The following is an 18,875-nucleotide window of genomic DNA, read 5'->3' on the forward strand; positions in this document are numbered from 1 at the left end:
ATAATATTTCTGAATAACCCCCATGCCCTGACCCTGGTTGAGGGATTAGAATCAGTAGAGTAATAAACCAACATATAAACCAGTATATTAAAAGGAAAGATCAGGAAACCCTATACATACAATTGGAAAACAAAAATATGACCACAAGAAGCCCACAAATAGCAATAGTGATTCTAACACAGATTCTTACACAATCAAAGCAAAATCAGATTCAGCAAAATTTAGAAATTTTTTGTTGCTGAAAAGCATTCAGTAAATATACTTACCTCACCCAATAAATTTTGCATTCAATTTTTATTTTACTTCTCTCTGTCCTTCCTAATGGCATCAGTGCATGTATGAGAATGTATGCTGGTTCATTTACCTTTGTGGGACTCCCATGAGAAAGCAGTGCCCAGGCTTGGGCATGCACAGGAGAACAGTCACTATGACATTTAAGACTGAATGGTAAACCCATTACCTCCTAGGATAAGTGAAATAAAAAAATGTATGAAGCTATCAAGTTCAAGGACATGGTCACTCCAGAACCTACAGTGTTATGTGAAATTTAAGTGTGAGTAAAATGCTTTTGAAGGTTTGTGTCTGTAGACATTTGAGGGATAAAATACGTTTAGTTCGTATTCACAAGTGCAGTACTTCGCTGGTAGCTTATGAAAAAAATTTAGGTTTAAATTATAGGAAAAAGTTCCTTATATAAGGAAAGAAATGGGCCTAAAGGACGAGAAATACAAAGAGCCTTTATCTAGTTTAAGGAACTGCATGGGCCTCATACATTGAATCTGAAATTATATTATATTCCAGGCAGCTCTTATTTAAAAATAATAATCTTGGGGCAAGAGGCTCTGCTTACAATTTATCTCACTCTGTCGAGATAACCGTCCTGTCCCTGGGTTTTTTTTTATTTGGGAAAGAAGCAGTGGCAGCAGTTAGACTCTCTACAATTAACACTGTATCATGAAAACTGCTTTATAGCCCCCATTCAAGTATGGCTGGGGTACCAACAGTCTGATGATGATAAGTTAAAGTAGAGATGCCAACATATCTAAAAGCTCATGTTAATGAACCTATCTATAATTACCCTACGGTGGTAAACAGGATAAAACTCGATATTACTTGCTTGAATCAGGATTACCAGGTCAAGTTGTGAACCCGTGGATACAGCCAGTTAGTCAAGAGCATAAATCAGCATGAAAGGCAATCGTAAATTTAATTCCCAGGAGTATCAAAATGCACAATAGAAGGAAGATGACAAGAAAAATTTAGGTTAGGGTATTTAACTAGTCACAGGCACGGTGATATAGAGAACTTTGTACCTGCTTCATTTTGCACATAAAATTTGCAGGGATACAACATACTGTATTTGATGACTTTGGTCTGCCTGTGATCATCTTAGGACACCCAAACAGAATGTTTCCTGTCACAGAACTTCCAGGCTGCACCATTCTGCCAGATAGAGCAGCTCCTCTATGATATAGATGGAGCACTGCACCTGCTAGAACGGTGCAATTGGAGGTTCTGAGAGTGCCCTCTAGTGGCCAATCTACCCTAGGCCATGGCCTGGGTAATGTGCTATCAAATAAAACTGCCCGTGAAATAAAGCTACCTGGGGGTATGTACAAATGATCATGTAAAATTCCAAGGGGCGTGTTTTTTCCCTTACTTTTATTTTCATATAATTTTAAGGGTTAGGTCTGAAAATTAGGTGAGAGGAGATCCTCTAATAGGAGCCTTTTTTTCCAGGTACAAATCTCTGGGAGATAAAATGTATGATTTCCTTTTATTTCCTGACTGGAAAAGGAAGAACAATCCCTATAGCAGGGTACTTAAAGTATGAAACAACTTTAAAGGGTCCTAACCCTTTCCTGCTTACTACTAAATATAAAAAATGTTGCTGGACATACAGTTTAATACATTTGAGAAAAATTGATTAGGCACTAAACAGAATGATAGGTTTTATTGGCGTAAAAAATAAATCCAAAACTTATAAATAAACAACATTTAATAATAAAATCAAACTTGGTGGAACTTCCACCAGGAATGTAGACCCATATGTGTTTTATCATTTGAAAAAGTTTAGGAAAAAGACATGCTTATAAGAATTGCAGTTTTAAACTTTTTTCAGCTGTGTTGCAATATATCTGTCCCTTGATATATAGCTGTTTACATTATTCATTTTTACCTTCTCTTTCCTTTTAGCGGAAACTATTTTTCTAAACAAGGATTTAGAAGATAGAGAAGATTTACAGGATACTAAAGGACAGCTTTATTGGTTTGAACCTTCATATAAAGCTTTAAAATTGCACAAAAAGAACACAGATGTGCAGGTTAATATTACATGTTTGTTATGCTTTATTTCTGTCAGGTAAATTTGTTGTAATTGCAAAAAAAAATCACAGACGGCTTATTGAAATTTCTGTTGATTTTTGCAGTCAGATTTAAGTTTAACCCTTGGAACATATCTTGACCAGTTTAAATTCTCACATTTCAACTATTTTATGGCTGGCTTATATACAGTATTTAGCAGTATTCTCCATCCTAACCATGTAAAGTAATACCCAAGCCCTAACCACCAAAAATGCACCATTTTCTAAGAAATGTACATTTTTATGTCCAACAACATACAATTTAAAGTTCCTCTTTTTATCCACTGTGTCCACTGCCAGATAGTATCACTTAGTACCCTTGCTTTCAGTACAAAGGCCTGAAGATTTCCTGACTTATTTAGACCTATAGCTTTGATATCGGAAAAGCTCGTGCTCCCCGCTGATTACAACACTCTGGCTTTGACTTTGACTTGGTTGGGTGTGCTCATCCTCTGCAAAGAGATCATTCATCTCCACAGAGCACAAAGTTTTGGCAATTTTGGCTGAGAAGAGTTTTCTCCCCAGACTCTAGCTTATTTTTCAAGAAAACAAACTAAATGACTATTGATGCACCTAGAATCTATTTTGCCAATTTAATAAAATGTGTGATTGGGTTTTAAATGTAAATGTTTAGTAATACTTTTTTACTCTAATATATTACTGCTTCAACATCTGCTTGCCTTTGTTTTAGGAAGCTGCATGCTGGGCCTTAAACAATCTGTTTATGTACCACCCTGAGCTTCATGATAATATTGGGGATGAACAACATCAGTAAGTAGCGCTGTAGTTAATATTTAGTAAGTTATGTAAAATCTGCATGAACTCCGGGAAAAGTTTTTGACCACTAACTATGCATACCATTACATCAGGTATTCTGTGCATAGAGAAGTAATGTTGTCCATGCTGATGCATTCTTCTTCCAAGGAAGTGTTCCACGCATCTACAACAGCCTTGGCTACTCTTTCTGAACATAATGGTAAATATGGTTCTATATATATATTATTGCTAGGTGTGCAATAGTGAAGCATGTGTTTGAGTATTCAGAAAATAGGAAATTACAATGTTTTGCTTTATTTATTTATTTTTTGCAGCAATCATTAGAAAAACTTTATTGGAGAAGGGTGTTCATATAAATGTGCTTGAAATTATGAAAAAACATCTTGATTCTCCAGAAGCAACAGAGAGTGCCTGCAGAGTATTACTTCATCTCTTCAGTGAAAGGTATTATATATTTATATGTTAGTAGGGTTTTTTTTTTAAAAAATGGATACTGTATTATAGACATAATTTTTACGTTTTTTTACAAAACTTTAACCATTTTTTTGTAAATGTTTTTTCATTCTATGTTTAAGCTTGTTTAATTTGGATGTAATGACTGTGACTATGACCAGCTTGATGAATGCAATGAAGAAACATAAAAAAGTGGCTTGTGTTCAGCTGGTGGCTCTACGAATGATGCTACAGATCATGTTTAATGGTGAGACTTTGCTTTTTGTCTTATTAGGTAAATTGCATTTAATATACAATGAGATGCCAAATAACATACAACAGGAATATGTTCTCTGTTTTGAATGCTTGCTTTTGCTTTCTGTTCTGTCCTGAACTAGTTTTAGTTACAATTTAGGCAAATGTTTTTGGTAAATATCCTTTTTACTTGTGTAATTGAAAGTTAAAAGCAATTTATATTGCATATTCATATTGTATGCACAGAAAAAAGAGGCTAGTGGATTGTTGGGACTATTTAGGTATCAATTGTCCACATGTTAAACATATATTAAAAAATATATACTTATTCAAAGTACAAAGTACAAATGCAGATAAAAATATTTTTTCTTCCACTTTACAACAACATGTCTCAAAAACTATTTTGATATGTTTTGTGGTCTTCAATGACCTTCTTCTTTAGGAGCTTTTCAAGACATTACACATAAAAAATAAAAGACATATCTGTAAAAAGTCTAATTTATAGCGTTATCAACATATCTGAAAGAAGTGAAGAAACATCATTATAAACTTAACCAACGCAATACTTAGCAACTTGATGACAAGTATAAAAAACATCTTTCCCAAAGAAATCCCTCCAATACAGCTCTAGGCAGCAGGGCCAGATTACAAGGGAGATGGGAAGATGAGCGAAACCACACCAACAACATACCTCCTTGGATGCTGGCGAATTCACATTAGTTAGGTATCCAGCATGTTATATACAATTAGGTCCATAAATATTGGGACAGAGACAACTTTTTTTCTAATTTCGGTTCTGTACATTACCACAATAATTTTAAATGAAACAACTCAGATGCAGTTGAACTGCAGACTTTCAGCTTTTTTTAGTGCGTTGAACAAAAAGATTGCATAAAAATGCGAGGAACTAAAGCCTTTTTAACACAATCACTTCATTTCAGGGGCTCAAAAGTAATTGAACAATTGACTGGGCAATTTCTTTATTATGTCATTATCAATTAGACAGATAAAGGGCCTAGAGTTGATTTGGGGGGAGGGGGGGGGATGCTTGTATTTGGAAGATTTTGCTGTAAACAACAACATGCGGTCAAAGGAGCTCTCCATGCAGGTGAAACAAGCCATCCTTAAGCTGAAAAAACAGAAAAATCCTATCTGATAAATTGTTAAAATATTAGGAGTGGCAAAATCTACAGTTTTATACATCATGAGAAAGAAACAAAGCCTGGACGTCCATGGAACACAACAGTGGAGGATGATCGCAGAATCATTTCCATGGTGAAGAGAAACCCCTTCAACACAGGCAACCAAGTGAACAACACTCTCCAGGAAGTAGGCGTATCGATATCCAAGTCTACCATAAAGAGAAGGGCGTATCGATATCCAAGTCTACCATAAAGAGAAGACTGCATGAAAGTAAATACAGAGGGTGCACTGCAAGGTGCAAGCCACTCATAAGCCTCAATAATAGAAAGGCAAGATTGGACCTGGCTAAAAAAAAAATCTAAAAAAGCCTGCACAGTTCTGGAAAAACATTCTTTTTTCATAAACCTTTACCAGAATGATTCAAAGCATACCACATCACCTGTAAAACATGGCGGAGGCAGTGTGAGGGCTTGGTCGCGCATGCCTGCCTGTGGCACTGGGACACTAGTGTTTATCCATGATGTGACACAGGGCAGAAGCATCCGAATGAATTCTGAGGTGTTCAGAGACATACTGTCCGCTCAAATCCAGCTAAATGCAGTCAAATTGATTGGGAGGCGTTTCATAATACAGATGGACAATGACCCAAAACATACAGCCAAAGCCACCCAGGAGTTTATTAAAACAAAAAAGTGGAAAATTCTTGAATGGCCAAGTCAGTCACCTGATCTGAACCCAATTGAGCATGCATTTCACTTGTTGAAGACTAAACTTCGGACAGAAAGGCCCACAAACAGCAACTAAAAGCCGCTGCAGTAAAGGCCTGGCAGAACATTAAAAAGGAGGAAACCCAGCATCTGGTGATGTCCATGAGTTTAAGACTGACAGGCTGTCATTGCCAGCAAGGGGTTTTCAACCAAGTATTAGAAATGAACATATTACTTTCAGCCTTTTAATTTGTCTAATTACTTTTGAGCCCCTGAAATGAAGTGATTGTGTTAAAAAAGGCTTTAACAAAAGTAGGAAAGCTGAATGTAGGTACCTTACATTGCTACAGTACAGGTTATCTAGTTTAATAAAGGCACACACCTCTTTATGTTTAGGGATAATTAGTGATGTCTTTTTACACATTTAGTAAATGGGTATTTCTTTTTTTTTCAGACAATATGTTCAGTGCGCCAATTGATAAAGTGAATTCAGAAGAAACTGCATGTCTTCATCTCCCAGTTAAAGTTATCAAGAACCAGTGCCTACTAGAAGGAACACATAAATTAATTTTGGAAGCCCTTAACAAAGTATGTATCTAAAGCATTCTAATACATTTTAAAGCATTTACTGTTTTTTACTCTTTGCTAATCAACCTAATGTGTTTCTCCTACGTTGAATGACACATCTGCTTACTTAACTCTGTCTTCAAATGGTATACCTATATATCTGTTGTGGTTTCTGCTCATTAGCAGTAAAATACCTTAAACTAACTTCACTCATGGACATAACTATTAGGCTGAGAGACGCCAATGTGCTATAGGTAGCTAAACACTACATTAACCCTCCCCTTCTCCCAAAATTCTCCTTTAAGTGAACTTGACGTTGCTCATTAATTTTAATAGTTACCAAAGCTTACATACAAAGCATTTTGGTATATCACCTGTTTCTAAATTCATTATTAGACTTCTGAATCTCTGCATTTTCTATACTTCACTTTCCATTTCTTAAGAAGGAACTAAATTTAAAACTGGGAAAAAAAAAAAAATACACTTCAATCCCGCCGGGCAGTCTGATCCATCTGGGGATGTCTTGCATCTGGCTCCGGGCAACGCCATCTTCTGCTCTTTTTCCTGGTTCTTCATCCTATGTCACCCGACCCAGGCGCGAGATCAGGTGACGTAGGATGAAAAAAAAATTGCCAATCCCACTGCACATGCAATTTTTCTATTTGCGCGAAAAGGCTCCTGCCCATGCACGAGATGCTCGGGCATGCGCAGAAGGAGCATCCAAGAGCCTCCCGGGATAAGTGATGTAGGTATCCTGGGAGGCTTTGCGCTACCATTTATTCTCAGCAGCCAAGGCGATAGAGAATTAGAATTAAAAAAAAAAGTGTTGCACCAAAAAAAAAAAAAAAAAAAAAAAAAAACAGAATTTTTGCCTTACATAAAAGGGTTGTCTGCCCTCTTATCCTCTTATGTAAAGTGACATTTCTGAGTTTGGTTACCTTTAAGTTTCCTTTAGACATAGTAGTAAAAATATTTGCTTTATCACTGTTTTCTCTCACCTTTTGGTGATTTGTACAGAATCACATTTTCAATCCTGGTGATAGTCATATATAACCCTGTGCAATATACCAAGGCTATAAAATTTAAAAATGCTATATTGCATATGTTTATTTAGTTTCACTAGAAATTAAGATGTGGCAGTGTAGTAGTCTGTAAAATTTGGTAGATTTAGAAGTGCTGCTATTACTTTATTTACAGAGATTTTATGTATAACAGAATGGTGCATGACATGTTGCATATCTTTTTGGTATACATGTTTTTGTAGCTAAATGCATCCAGTCTACTTCTTTTACTGCCATTTTTGTTACCACTATCTTTTTTCTGTAATCCAGATGCTGCATTAGTCACTCCCTGCATGTGTCTGTTTAATACTGTTAGATCTATATTCCATCAACTGCAAACCTTACCATTATCACAAGGGATCACTCCCCCCTTCCCATCCAAGCCTCTTAACCATTGTTTCCTGTTGCAGGTTTAGAAGCCCTTAGTCTTAAGCTGGGTACACACGTGCAATAGGTGTCGTTGAAAAGGATCTTTCACGATCCTTTCCAATGACTAAGGACTGCAGGATGCATGAAAGAGATCTGTACATACAGCACCGTTCTGCTCTATAGAGAGAGGAGGAGGAGAACGACAGAGCAGCACCCTGCTATGCACTCTTCCCGTTCCCTTGCATTAGGATTGTTCGTCGTCCCTCGTCCGTGGATCAGGACGGTCGTTTGAACGATGGACAACGGGTGCTGTACACACGCCAGATTCTCGTCCGATATGGGCCCTGAGCTGATTATCAGGGGAGAACTATTGGACATGTGTATGTAGCCTTAGTTTCCACTTTATCCCTATTTACCAGATAAGGTAGTAAAAGTAGTTTATAGCATTTAGCCATGTTTTTGCCAAATAAAATTTGTCCATTTGTAACTATAGGCAAACATTTTCCCTCTCTTGAACTTCATTTGAGTTCAACTGGCTGCAGATATTTATTGGTAGTAATGCACACTCCAATTTTAGGCGGTTTTTAGTACATTTACACAGCTATAGATAGCGCAACAGCTAAACTGGTCAAGATAGCCTCTGCTGAACAATTTTTGTTGAAACGTTGGTGGTAAAAATTGGTGGTAAGAGCACTTGCAAAAAAGACTTGTTGGCACACTACTGTGTGTTTAGGTGGCACAATGTTTGGTAGCATGATTTTTGGAACCAAAAATGTGTTTTTTAAAAATCTAAAAACAACTTGATTCAATACTAATACTTTTTCCAATTTGCAGTTTATTGGCAATCCTTCCATACAGGAATGTGGTTTTAAAGTTCTGAGCTCCCTATCAGAATGTTCAGGCGCACTTGAATTGCTTTCAGAGCAGGGAGCTATTGATACTATTTTGCATACCATCCAGATGTACCCAGGAAACCCAGGTGATTACAATAATTATTATTTATATATTTAAAAGTTGATATTGCGTGCTGGTGCTGTTACAATGTGCATTTTTTTATAATTACTACTATTAGTAGTTTACAGTTCTAGGATCTTACCAGTTCACATGAGCCAGTAAGAAACCTATGTAATTGAATTTGTTTCAATCACACTTATTCAATTATAGGTTATTTTATTTAGAACCATCATATAAATTTGGTGAGAATATCGAAAGTCTGTGGCAACATCTGCTGAATTTTTGATTTTTAAATTGTCTGCTGTTTGTCAGTAAATAGTTTCTATGGTCCTAAGTGAATAGTGTTTATTTTCCAGAAATCCAGTGCTTTGGTTTTTATCTCTTGTCATATTTGGTTACAAGGAAAAACTTGTGTATTGCCACAATGCACCTTTTATCAAGCCATCTGGTTTCCACTTTGCAAAGGTATAAAGATGTTGTCAGGATTCAAGAGGAGGTATGGCATCAAACATGTCCTTTCCATGTTGGCTATAGAGCCAGTTTTGACTTTTGTTTTATTACCTAGCTGTTAGTTATCTGTCTAATGACCTAGTTTTCAATATGCTTTTTTTATAACAGCACTTTTCAGTTCATTAGAATCAGAAATCAATATGTTTGTCATTTATGTATAACTTCTACTGCATTTAAATTGAATTATCAGTGGATGAAAAGGGTGCTAATGAATAAAATGGTCAAATAATTATGGAAAAAGGGTAACTGTTGTCCTAAGTAAGACACTAAAATCCTTGTTAGCTTTCTATGTGTAGTCTCATTATACTAATATTCCTGATAATTGTTTTTTTTTTGTTTTGTTTTTTTAATCTGCCTAATTGATTTAGGGATAAAAGTTTAACAGATCATTACTTTTTTTTCAACTTTACAAATTCAGAATAATATACAATATTTTGTTATCTTGTTCTCTTTAGGGATTTCGGACAGCCTTAACATTGATAAAGTTGTCGCACAGCTTTGCAAAGCTTTTGGATTTAGAAGAATTTGAAACTGTGCTTTTTCATCAGATTTCTATGTGCTTGGCAAACAGACGAAGTCAAAAAGTACCCGTCTTGTTTTTTTTGCAGCATTATCTTTATTTTGTTTCTGTTTTTCCCATTATAAGGAATTATTTAAAGTATACATTTATTCAAAAATCTAGCAGTCCCCCTCTTTGACCCCCTAAATATAATTAGCTGTACTCTCACCTTTTAGGTACATATATGCAGCCTCCTAACACTGCTGTTCCTATTCTGTTTGCTGCCTATCTGTAAAAAGTTTGTTTGCCACATCTGTACGCTAATATTCTATAGACTTGAATAGGAAATAAACTACTACAAGAGTAACTGTAATGACAGTACTGCAAGGGCCTACCTGATGTAAAAATGTATTGTTTCCATGCCCCTCCCCATAGAGCATGTGTATTTTACATCTAAAGGAGACTGTTCGATTAGATTGCAGCATGCATAGCTGAGATTTAGTGCATTACATTGTACACGTGTCTGCTGAATTAAAGATTACAGGCTGAATGTATAAAATTAATGAATGAACTGCTAATGCTAAGGAGGTAACCATGCAGTTGGCTAAAGTCTTACTTTGCTTTCATTTTACCTTAAAGGCTTGTCTTTTTAGAAAATGCAGTACACACTAGCTAAATTATTGTCTAGCAACCAACACAGAATGCTGGTACAGTGTACGATGGTGTTATTGAATGAAAAGAAGAGGGAACGCAAAATATAATTAGAATTTACCTTAAATGCTTACTAGAAAAAACCTTAGCAAAATGGTACTACTCTGCATCGTTGACTCTCTTTTAACCTATTGTTTTTCATTTTGCTTTATACTATGTAATTTTCTAATATTTAGTTTCAGACTCTGTGTTATCAGTGTTTTGCTGAAATGACATTGGATGAAGACTTAAAAAACAATTTGCTGGTAAAGGCATGTGCTGAAAATCATATAGCCATAGTGGAAAGCTTGCTTTTGTTGGGGGCGGATGTCAATAAAAAGACAAAGCATACATCGCTGATCATTCAGGTATTCAGGTTGATTTGGTGTTTATTAGTTACCTTGGGGATTAAAGATCATTAATCTTTCAAGTCTGAGAGTGCACATCTCCATGCCCATGAGTTCACTTTAGGCAATTCAGAAAACCTGTAAAAAGTCATTTGGGGCAATTAACCTTGAATAAAAAATACAATCAACAAAGATTTGACTGAGTGTTGCATATATAATTTGAAGCAGCAGACCATAGAAACTTTACAAGGTATATTTAATTACCCATCTGCTCAACTAAACACCTAAACAAAACCAGGTATTTGTATTTTATTTATGCACTGTTGGACTGTTTTACCGAATAAGCCTATCTACTATATAAAGCTAAGTTCAGTTACCTGTACTAATTAAAAAGATTTGTCTTCCTACGTTCCTGGATTCAATACAATTCTGTTTGGTTGATTTGTTTTTTAGGCAATCTTTGCTACCTCTAGAGCTTTTTTTTGAAGCAGACAATCTGGCATTCTTGGCAAGTTCAAGGAGCAGCTATGTGATAAATGCTAACTTGCAGAACTGATTGAAGTATATTTTTTCTTGTATATACAAAATATCACTAATGTAATGAATCCAAATAAACCGAAGGTGTTTTTTTAAAGGCTGTATATACCCTACCTTTTTACAGGTTGACGTATTTTGTACTTGAGTTGGGTACAATGGGTCATTTGTGCTTAAATGGTCTTTTGTGTGTTAATATTGCCCCTCAGTGCAGTGTAACAAACTTATGTCACTGATAACAAGAATTTCATACACACTTTATTTTAGGACACAGGGTCACAGAGACCCAAGTATAAAGCAAAAAAATGGTATTTCAGGAAGGGAGCAATCTTGGTTTTTACTTAAGTATACATATTTTAGTTTATGCTCACTTGTTTTAGAAGGGTAACTAAACTTTAAGAGCTATTTTTTAATACTATCACCCAGGATTCACAAACACTAGAAAAATGTAAAAACATTTTTTTCTAAATCTGGCGCTTCAAAGCGTTTTAAAATAACATGCTAAAAATAACTGAATACTTACTGACTATAACCAGTTTTTGAGAGGTGACTGGTGTATATTGGAGGAAACATAGTTATAATGGTTCATCATGAGTGGTGATAGAGAAAAATAATTATGCAGGCCTGCAAGGTGTTAAAAGGTCATTATGCATTTTTATTTTTGATGGGGAAATATTATTTATATTTACAAACCTTTTTTTCATATTTTTGTCTTATTAGGCTTGTGAAAAGGGTACAAATTCTAAATTGGTGGAACTTTTGTTAAATCATGGAGTACGTGAGCAAGATGCACAGAAAGCTCTTCAAATCAGCATTAATAAGTGCAATAATGAGATTATAAGCTTGCTGTTAAACAAACTTGGCTTAGATGTTGCCAATAACAGTATTTGTCTGGGAGGTTTTCATATGGGAAAAATTGAACCTTCATGGCTTCATCCACTGTTCTTGGAAAAACAGCCGACACTCAAACAGACCTCTGTAGATACAGAAGGGAAACAAGGTATGTTTCTTGGTAAGGTATTCTTGTTTAATAACACTGGGGTCTATTTATAAAGCAGTGAATCTGATATGCACTGAAACATTCCCTGGTGGATAATCTTTCAGGTCAATGGATTTCAATGACCGTAATGGATTTTACACCAGGAGATGAAAGTCAGATTCACTGCTTTAGAAATAGACACCACTGTTATTGTGGAGGTATTAGGGGAGGCAGTTGAGTGAAGAAACATGGGAAACAATTGTTTTGCTTTATGTTACTGGTTAGTTTTCAACAAGAGATTTTGTGAGATTAAGTGAGGTTTCGATTTTAGGTTAATTGGCCTAATGGAAACAGGTCTTACTTTTTTTATTTAATTTATACACACACATATATATATATATATATATATATGTGTGTGTGTGTGTGTGTTTTTGTATATACATAACATCTGCACACTTCCTAGACCATTGGTATATTTCTGCTATGGGTCTATTTATTTGGCAATGACTGTATAATCTCATACAATAAAAATAAAGTCATACATGTGTTTTTTTTTTGTTTTATGTTTTTTATTAAATCCAAAATGCAATGGATCACATTATTTTTCTACTTTGACAGTGTTTGTTTAAAAAAAAAAAAACGTTTGCTACTGTTGATAAAAGTATACATTTTATTCTATATTTGTCCTGTTACACTAAAACTATGATTCTGTTACAAAGTTATTTACAAATTACATAAAGACTGTTTTCAATGTTTTTTTTCAGGAGTTTTTTGTTTTAGTCTTGTGATCTTGTGTGATATAGGGGGTGTTGATAGCCATACTGTGATTAGATAAATGCCTAAGTTTAGTAATCTTGCCTGAATAGAGAGGGCCATTTAGAGACTAAAACCTGTTCATTGGAATTTTGCTGCAGGCATTTTCACACTTTTAGTTTTCCTAACCCTGAATGTAAAAAAAATGCAGCATCATATACATTTTACTCAGCTCCTTCCTTTCTTGCTCCCACAAGAAGACTATGCCAAGACCTGCATTATGGGCATCCTAAGTAGCTACTGCCTCTGTAGCAGCTTGGACTTGAGAGATGCACACTAGGGAGGGTTACCAGCAGGGGCACAGGTATTAAGCTAGTCAGTCAAGACATGTGGTCCTGGAAAGTTCACTGCTTTTGAAGGAAGGTTTATAGGGTGTCCTCCTGAATCCCGCCTTCTAGCTCTGGCAGAGTAAATTTATCTTCAGCACTTGTGATGTTGTCACAAGAGCAAAGGAGAAATTTCCTACATCTAGGGAAGAGTATTATACCCTGTATATATGAGGGGAATGGACTAAATGTACTAAATTTACTTAACATGTATTATCATTCATAAATGTTGTTTAACATTCATTCAATGTTTAGGTCATATTGTCCTGTACTTTTTTTTTTTTAGATTTGGGGCCAGTTTTGGCAAGAAAAGTTTTACGGTATTATGGCTGCACATCGTCTGATATGAGTTCTGTAGATGATTTGCTTGATAAAAGTGATGATTCATTCCCTCATGATGGTTTTGAAGATGTATTCACATGCAGTGATGACATAGACAGTTCAGGTAGTACAGTAGAAAATATTTTGAAATTTATTTTCCTAACTTTGGATAAAGTTTTAGAATTACTGTTGTATTTTGTGGGGTTGTTTTACATTATACAAAAAAAAATCGTTTTAATAGGAATTTTCTTCCCAAAGGTATGGAGTAGGATGATGTGGAATAAAAAAGAAATGTTAAGCTAGCTATTTATTTTGCAGTTAGTGGTCGTTAGATTTCTCTTGTGGATATGTTGTCAAGGTCAAATGAGCTATAGCTCGAACATTAATAACATAGCCAGTTGTCTGCATTTTGTGTGGGTTCTCAGGAAGATTCTCACAAGATTTCTCAAAAACTTCACATAATTGGTTTTAGTCCTTTTGCCATTCATCACTACCCGCATATCTATTTGGTCTGGTGTTTTCAGTATTGTAGTATATAATTTTTTAATGTCCCAGTTTTCATTATGTAAGGTGATTTTTATCAACGATACTTAAATTGTTTGGGATTATATGTTTTGCCAACACTTTGTAGAATCATTTTGTTCTAGGAAGTGATTAGTTCTTATTTTTTACTGTTTGGTTTCTTTTATAGGTAGCGATGGAATGTTTCCAGTGAAAAAGTCCCACTCATTTGTTAGTCTTGACATTCACAAGGAAAACTCAAAGCTTAATCACATAACATCAGGGCAAAGACAGACTAACTCATTGGTATGCTATTTTATATTTTTTGGTTTACCCGCCCTATTTTTTATTTAAAATACAATAAACTATGTTTATAGTACACTGAAAAAAAGCTTTGTATTCCAGGTAATGTATGCATTATTACAGTGCTATATGACAACACAGTATTGTTAAATCTGAATAGTTTTTTTTTTTTTAAGGCAGTGTTTTATACCTTTTTTAATAGTTTTCTTTCTGTACATTGTAAGCTTTTAGCAGGGCAGCCTTGGATTATCGTAGTTACATTTTTGCAGCTGATCCATAGTCAAAAGATGACTATGTATCTATGATCCTTGGTTACTTCTGTAATTTAACAAGTTGATAAAAATTTTGAATAAAACCTAATAACTGACTGAACAGATTTACCATCAATGTTTCTGTGACATAACAAATCAATTTAGTTTTGAAGTGACTTGCTATGTTGTATGGAATGGGGCAGGTTTCAAGCCCATGTTTTTCATGTGAAAGTTCCCATGAAGAGGTTTTTTTAAAAATCTGAAGTTGTGTGGTGAGATTCTTGTCTATCCTATTGTTCTAATTCTGAGTTCTGCTGTGTTCTAGACACTGACTCAGCAAATTGAACAGTTAAACACATGCATAGTAAATATTTTGTTTTACAGAAATATTGCAAGACCCGGATTTATGGCACCTAGAAATATTTATAGCTCAAGGTATTATTGATTGAAACACTATCACCATGGTGTTGTTTTTAGCTCAAAAAATGTCATGTTATCTTTTACAGGGAGCCTGTGGAGATGAATCTGTTATACGTCGCAGAAAAGATTGTGTTAGCCTTGATTATCCAAGTAGGTGGTTGTGCATATTATATATACAATTTTACATCCATGCATGTACGTATGTAATAAACATACGTATATGATTATACCTCTGTGACTCCAAATTGCATATAGTGATAAAAAAATGAAGGTTGATGGTGTAATGAATGGGAGTTATCTTGGGCTATAGAAAAAACTTTTGTGTTATGGAAAATTTGTGCTCAAATGAATATATTCTACTGCATAGACCATGTTATTTGAGTGCACTCTGTGTGCACAAGTTGTGTATTTTAGTGTGTTGCTTTCTTGCATATTTGTTTAAATATTTTTTCATTAGTTAATTGCATTCATTTAACTGACATAAGCAAGAATCCAGAATTTTGATTTATTATTATTGGTAAAAGATGAATTAATATTAGCACTGGTAAGGACCTTACTTTCAAGGAGGCTGTTCTTTTTAAGGATTTAGTGATGTTGTGACTTATTGTTATTTTAAATAGATGTATTTGTTTTTACATTAGTCTGCTGGGTTCACTTTCTTACAGGTTTAGCGCTGAGGTTTCCTATGCACATGAAGCGAACTGATAGCTCCTCTTCGCTGACAGAAAAAGAGTACATTCGATCTCTAGATCTGTCTGCAAATGACCTAAAGAACATAGAATTAATAAACAAAAAGTCTCTTCTTGCAAATCACTTGGAACGTCTTGAGAAAATTGAGCTTCAGCAGAACAATTTAATGTCCTTACCAAAGTCTCTTTGTGAGGTAAAAAAATGTACAAAACAAGTTATAATTATTCTAATTACCAAAAACATATTTTGTACACATATTTTGTTTTGAAATATTGTACCTGTTGCGACTTACATACAAATTCTGCTTAAGAACCTACAGTCCCTATCTCATATGTAACCCGGGGACTACCTGTATCCTAAGTGTTGTAAATTGTCAACAGCTAACATTGTTGCAGTATCGTTGCTAATTTTATATCTCAGGTACAGCTTAAAACCTCTTGCTCTAATGCAAGTTTATTTTGTAAGTTGGAGAACTTCTAACATTACCTATACATTAGAACACCTAGTCATTACCTATACATTAGAATGTCCTGAATTTGGAGCTCCTAATGCACTTCTACCATTCCTAATGCTCAGCCACTATTGGTTGTGTGCTCTAATGTTCTGGTGTCAGTCTACAGCATTATAGATGGTGCATACACACTTCAATGACTCTTGGTATGCATTCAGTATTTTATCCAAATGAGAGTGCAATACCCTTTAAATTATTAAATAGTGCTGCAAGAACCTAAAGACTGAATTGGGTCTTTAAGGTCTCATTGTGAAATAATCTTATCTGATAGGATTTGAGATTGATAACCCAGTCTTTGTTAGTAATAGTTATATGACGGAGGCAAAAAATTTCAGGCTGGTCATAAAAGTTTTTTATTTTTTTTTATGCATTCGAATACTTAAGTGGATTCAAATTTGAGAAACCAAGTCTTTTTCTTACTATCAATAGTAAGGTTGCTTGTAGTCTAGGTCTAAAATGACTTGCCTGTTATCTTTACCCATCCATTAGTAATTAAAATGAGGCGATTAACAGGCTGTTCCTGAGTTCTGCCAAGTCTTCCTACATGAAATGCTTTGTACTATTGCTTCATCTATTGTAATTCATACTTCCAGCTCTTGAAATGTTGTATGTATTGTATGTGTTGTATGTATGTTTGCACAGTGACCACAGGCTTGTTGATTTATTTTCTGACCCCAAAGATTAGGCAAACTTTTACAGAGAAAATGTAATAAACTCACGGCTCACATGTAATCCATTTCCAACACCTTAGGTATTTGCTGCCTCACTGCTCATTCCAGCTATTTATATGGCTTCCAGATGAAGGCTGCTTTTAAATGAAGCATCTGTAGAAAGGCTAGCTGATGGCAGCTTTGCCCCTTTAACCCTTGCTACCTCAAGCTGCAAGCACTTATCTACTGAATGAATGAGATGCTATTTCTGCTCACAAATGCAAGGGTTAGAATGGCAGAGTTGCCGCCATCTAGTTGTTTTGCAGATGCCCCATGTAAATGCAGCTTAAAGAACAATCACAGAGTTTTGACTCTGCAGTAAATTTTTTTGTAAATAGCACAGAATGTACACTGACTATCTCAGTTGTTCCTTGAACTTGTACAACATTTGGTTCACCTTTAAGGTGAAAACTATTGTTCCACAACAAAAAGTTGTGAGCAGGCAGTATTTTTATTACAGAAAGGACAGACTACGTTCCTTTTGCAAAAAAACATACTGTTTGTAATATTTTTCTTTAAGCACTTTAAGCTATGTATGTTGGATATCCTGGTATCACATTGGGCTGGCAAGAATGAATGAACTCCCCTGACCATGTGTTTCCTTATTTTGGCATGGCCAATCAAGTAGGGTAAAAATTCGACACCCAAAAAAAGACTGCAGTCAGTCAGGGGAGTATTTTTTTTTTTTTTAATGATAAGCCTGTCTGGTAGCATTTTTTAAATAATATTTAAAAGGTTTGTACCTATTTTAAGCACATTAGGCCAAAAACGATTGCAGTCTTCCTAACTAGGTAAAATTAATTATATTATGTGGCAGTTTCGAATATTGTAGTTACTTTTTTGTTTAAATCCTAAATCACTTGCACATTATGAACTGAGGAATAATCCTTGAGTAAAGTCATTTTGTTTTTTCATGTTGTGATAACATTTTTGCAATGTTTTTGTTTTAGATGTAATAATCATTATAAGTAAATTTTGAAAAATGTTTAAACCTAGGCTTTAAAGTCTTTGACCTACTTGGACTTGCGTGGTAATGGCTTCAAATCCTTCCCTACTTGTATTTTGGAGATGACCAGTATTGTATTTATTGACATATCAAGAAATGAAATTGGACCTTCCCTTGATTTGAACACAAGTGCTATTTGTCTGACATTAAAGCATCTTAACCTTTCATACAACCAGCTGCAAAGTTTTCCTGATTGTATTGGAAATGTTACTCAAAGACTTGAAGAGTTATTTCTTGAAGGGTAAGAGTTTAAAGTAGTTTAATTTTTGAATTGGAAAACTGTACTACTGTACAGGTTAACCACCAACACCAAACTTAGTTTATCTTCACTTTTGTTGAAAAACAAAAACACAAATAACAATCCCTTCTGGGTAAAGTCCATTGTTAGGGTTCATCAAACATTATTGCAGATTCCAATTTTTTTTTTCTGTCTTAAAAAAATAGCTGTTTCTTGCCATGTCCTTTGCAAACTGTTCTGGACAGGAGATCTAGTTCAATATAACCACCTGATGCACTTGGAATATTCTGGCAAAGAAAGTGTTAATCCTTAGGATATATCTCTACAAAACCCATATATTTGTATTACATGGGGTGCCTAAAATTTAGCTAAGTGCAGACTTTTAAATAAGTCAGTGAGCTAATCACACAAGCAGGAAAAAAACTTTTCTTTCTCCAGGTATTATTTTTGCATTCAATTGTTTTACATTATTTTAGAAAATCACTGTATCTACAGATAAAATGAAAAATACATTTTTAAAAACTTTAAATCATGGATCACAAACATGTAATTTTGTCTGCTATAACCATTTTAAAGTTGATATTAGTGTCCTGAAAAT

The 18,875-nt window shown here is 34.8% G+C and overlaps 1 protein-coding gene across 4 annotated transcripts in view; it reads left to right on the top strand.

Moving 5' to 3' along the window:
- Positions 1 to 18,875, top strand: part of LRRK2 (leucine rich repeat kinase 2) — a 78,711-nt gene that overhangs the window by 20,996 nt on the left and 38,840 nt on the right. For all 4 annotated transcript variants that reach the window (XM_072401637.1, XM_072401633.1, XM_072401634.1 and 1 more), the window contains 16 exons: positions 2,197 to 2,324; positions 3,055 to 3,134; positions 3,233 to 3,339; positions 3,455 to 3,584; positions 3,716 to 3,840; positions 6,132 to 6,265; positions 8,509 to 8,653; positions 8,985 to 9,124; positions 9,594 to 9,722; positions 10,525 to 10,695; positions 11,929 to 12,208; positions 13,613 to 13,771; positions 14,339 to 14,454; positions 15,209 to 15,272; positions 15,788 to 16,005; positions 18,030 to 18,280. In XM_072401637.1, coding sequence (XP_072257738.1) covers positions 2,197 to 2,324; positions 3,055 to 3,134; positions 3,233 to 3,339; positions 3,455 to 3,584; positions 3,716 to 3,840; positions 6,132 to 6,265; positions 8,509 to 8,653; positions 8,985 to 9,124; positions 9,594 to 9,722; positions 10,525 to 10,695; positions 11,929 to 12,208; positions 13,613 to 13,771; positions 14,339 to 14,454; positions 15,209 to 15,272; positions 15,788 to 16,005; positions 18,030 to 18,280 — 2,377 coding nt within the window. The remainder of the gene's footprint in view (positions 1 to 2,196; positions 2,325 to 3,054; positions 3,135 to 3,232; positions 3,340 to 3,454; positions 3,585 to 3,715; positions 3,841 to 6,131; positions 6,266 to 8,508; positions 8,654 to 8,984; positions 9,125 to 9,593; positions 9,723 to 10,524; positions 10,696 to 11,928; positions 12,209 to 13,612; positions 13,772 to 14,338; positions 14,455 to 15,208; positions 15,273 to 15,787; positions 16,006 to 18,029; positions 18,281 to 18,875) is intronic.

Source organism: Pyxicephalus adspersus, chromosome 2, assembly GCF_032062135.1.
Source record: "Pyxicephalus adspersus chromosome 2, UCB_Pads_2.0, whole genome shotgun sequence".
Lineage (NCBI taxonomy): Eukaryota > Metazoa > Chordata > Amphibia > Anura > Pyxicephalidae > Pyxicephalus > Pyxicephalus adspersus.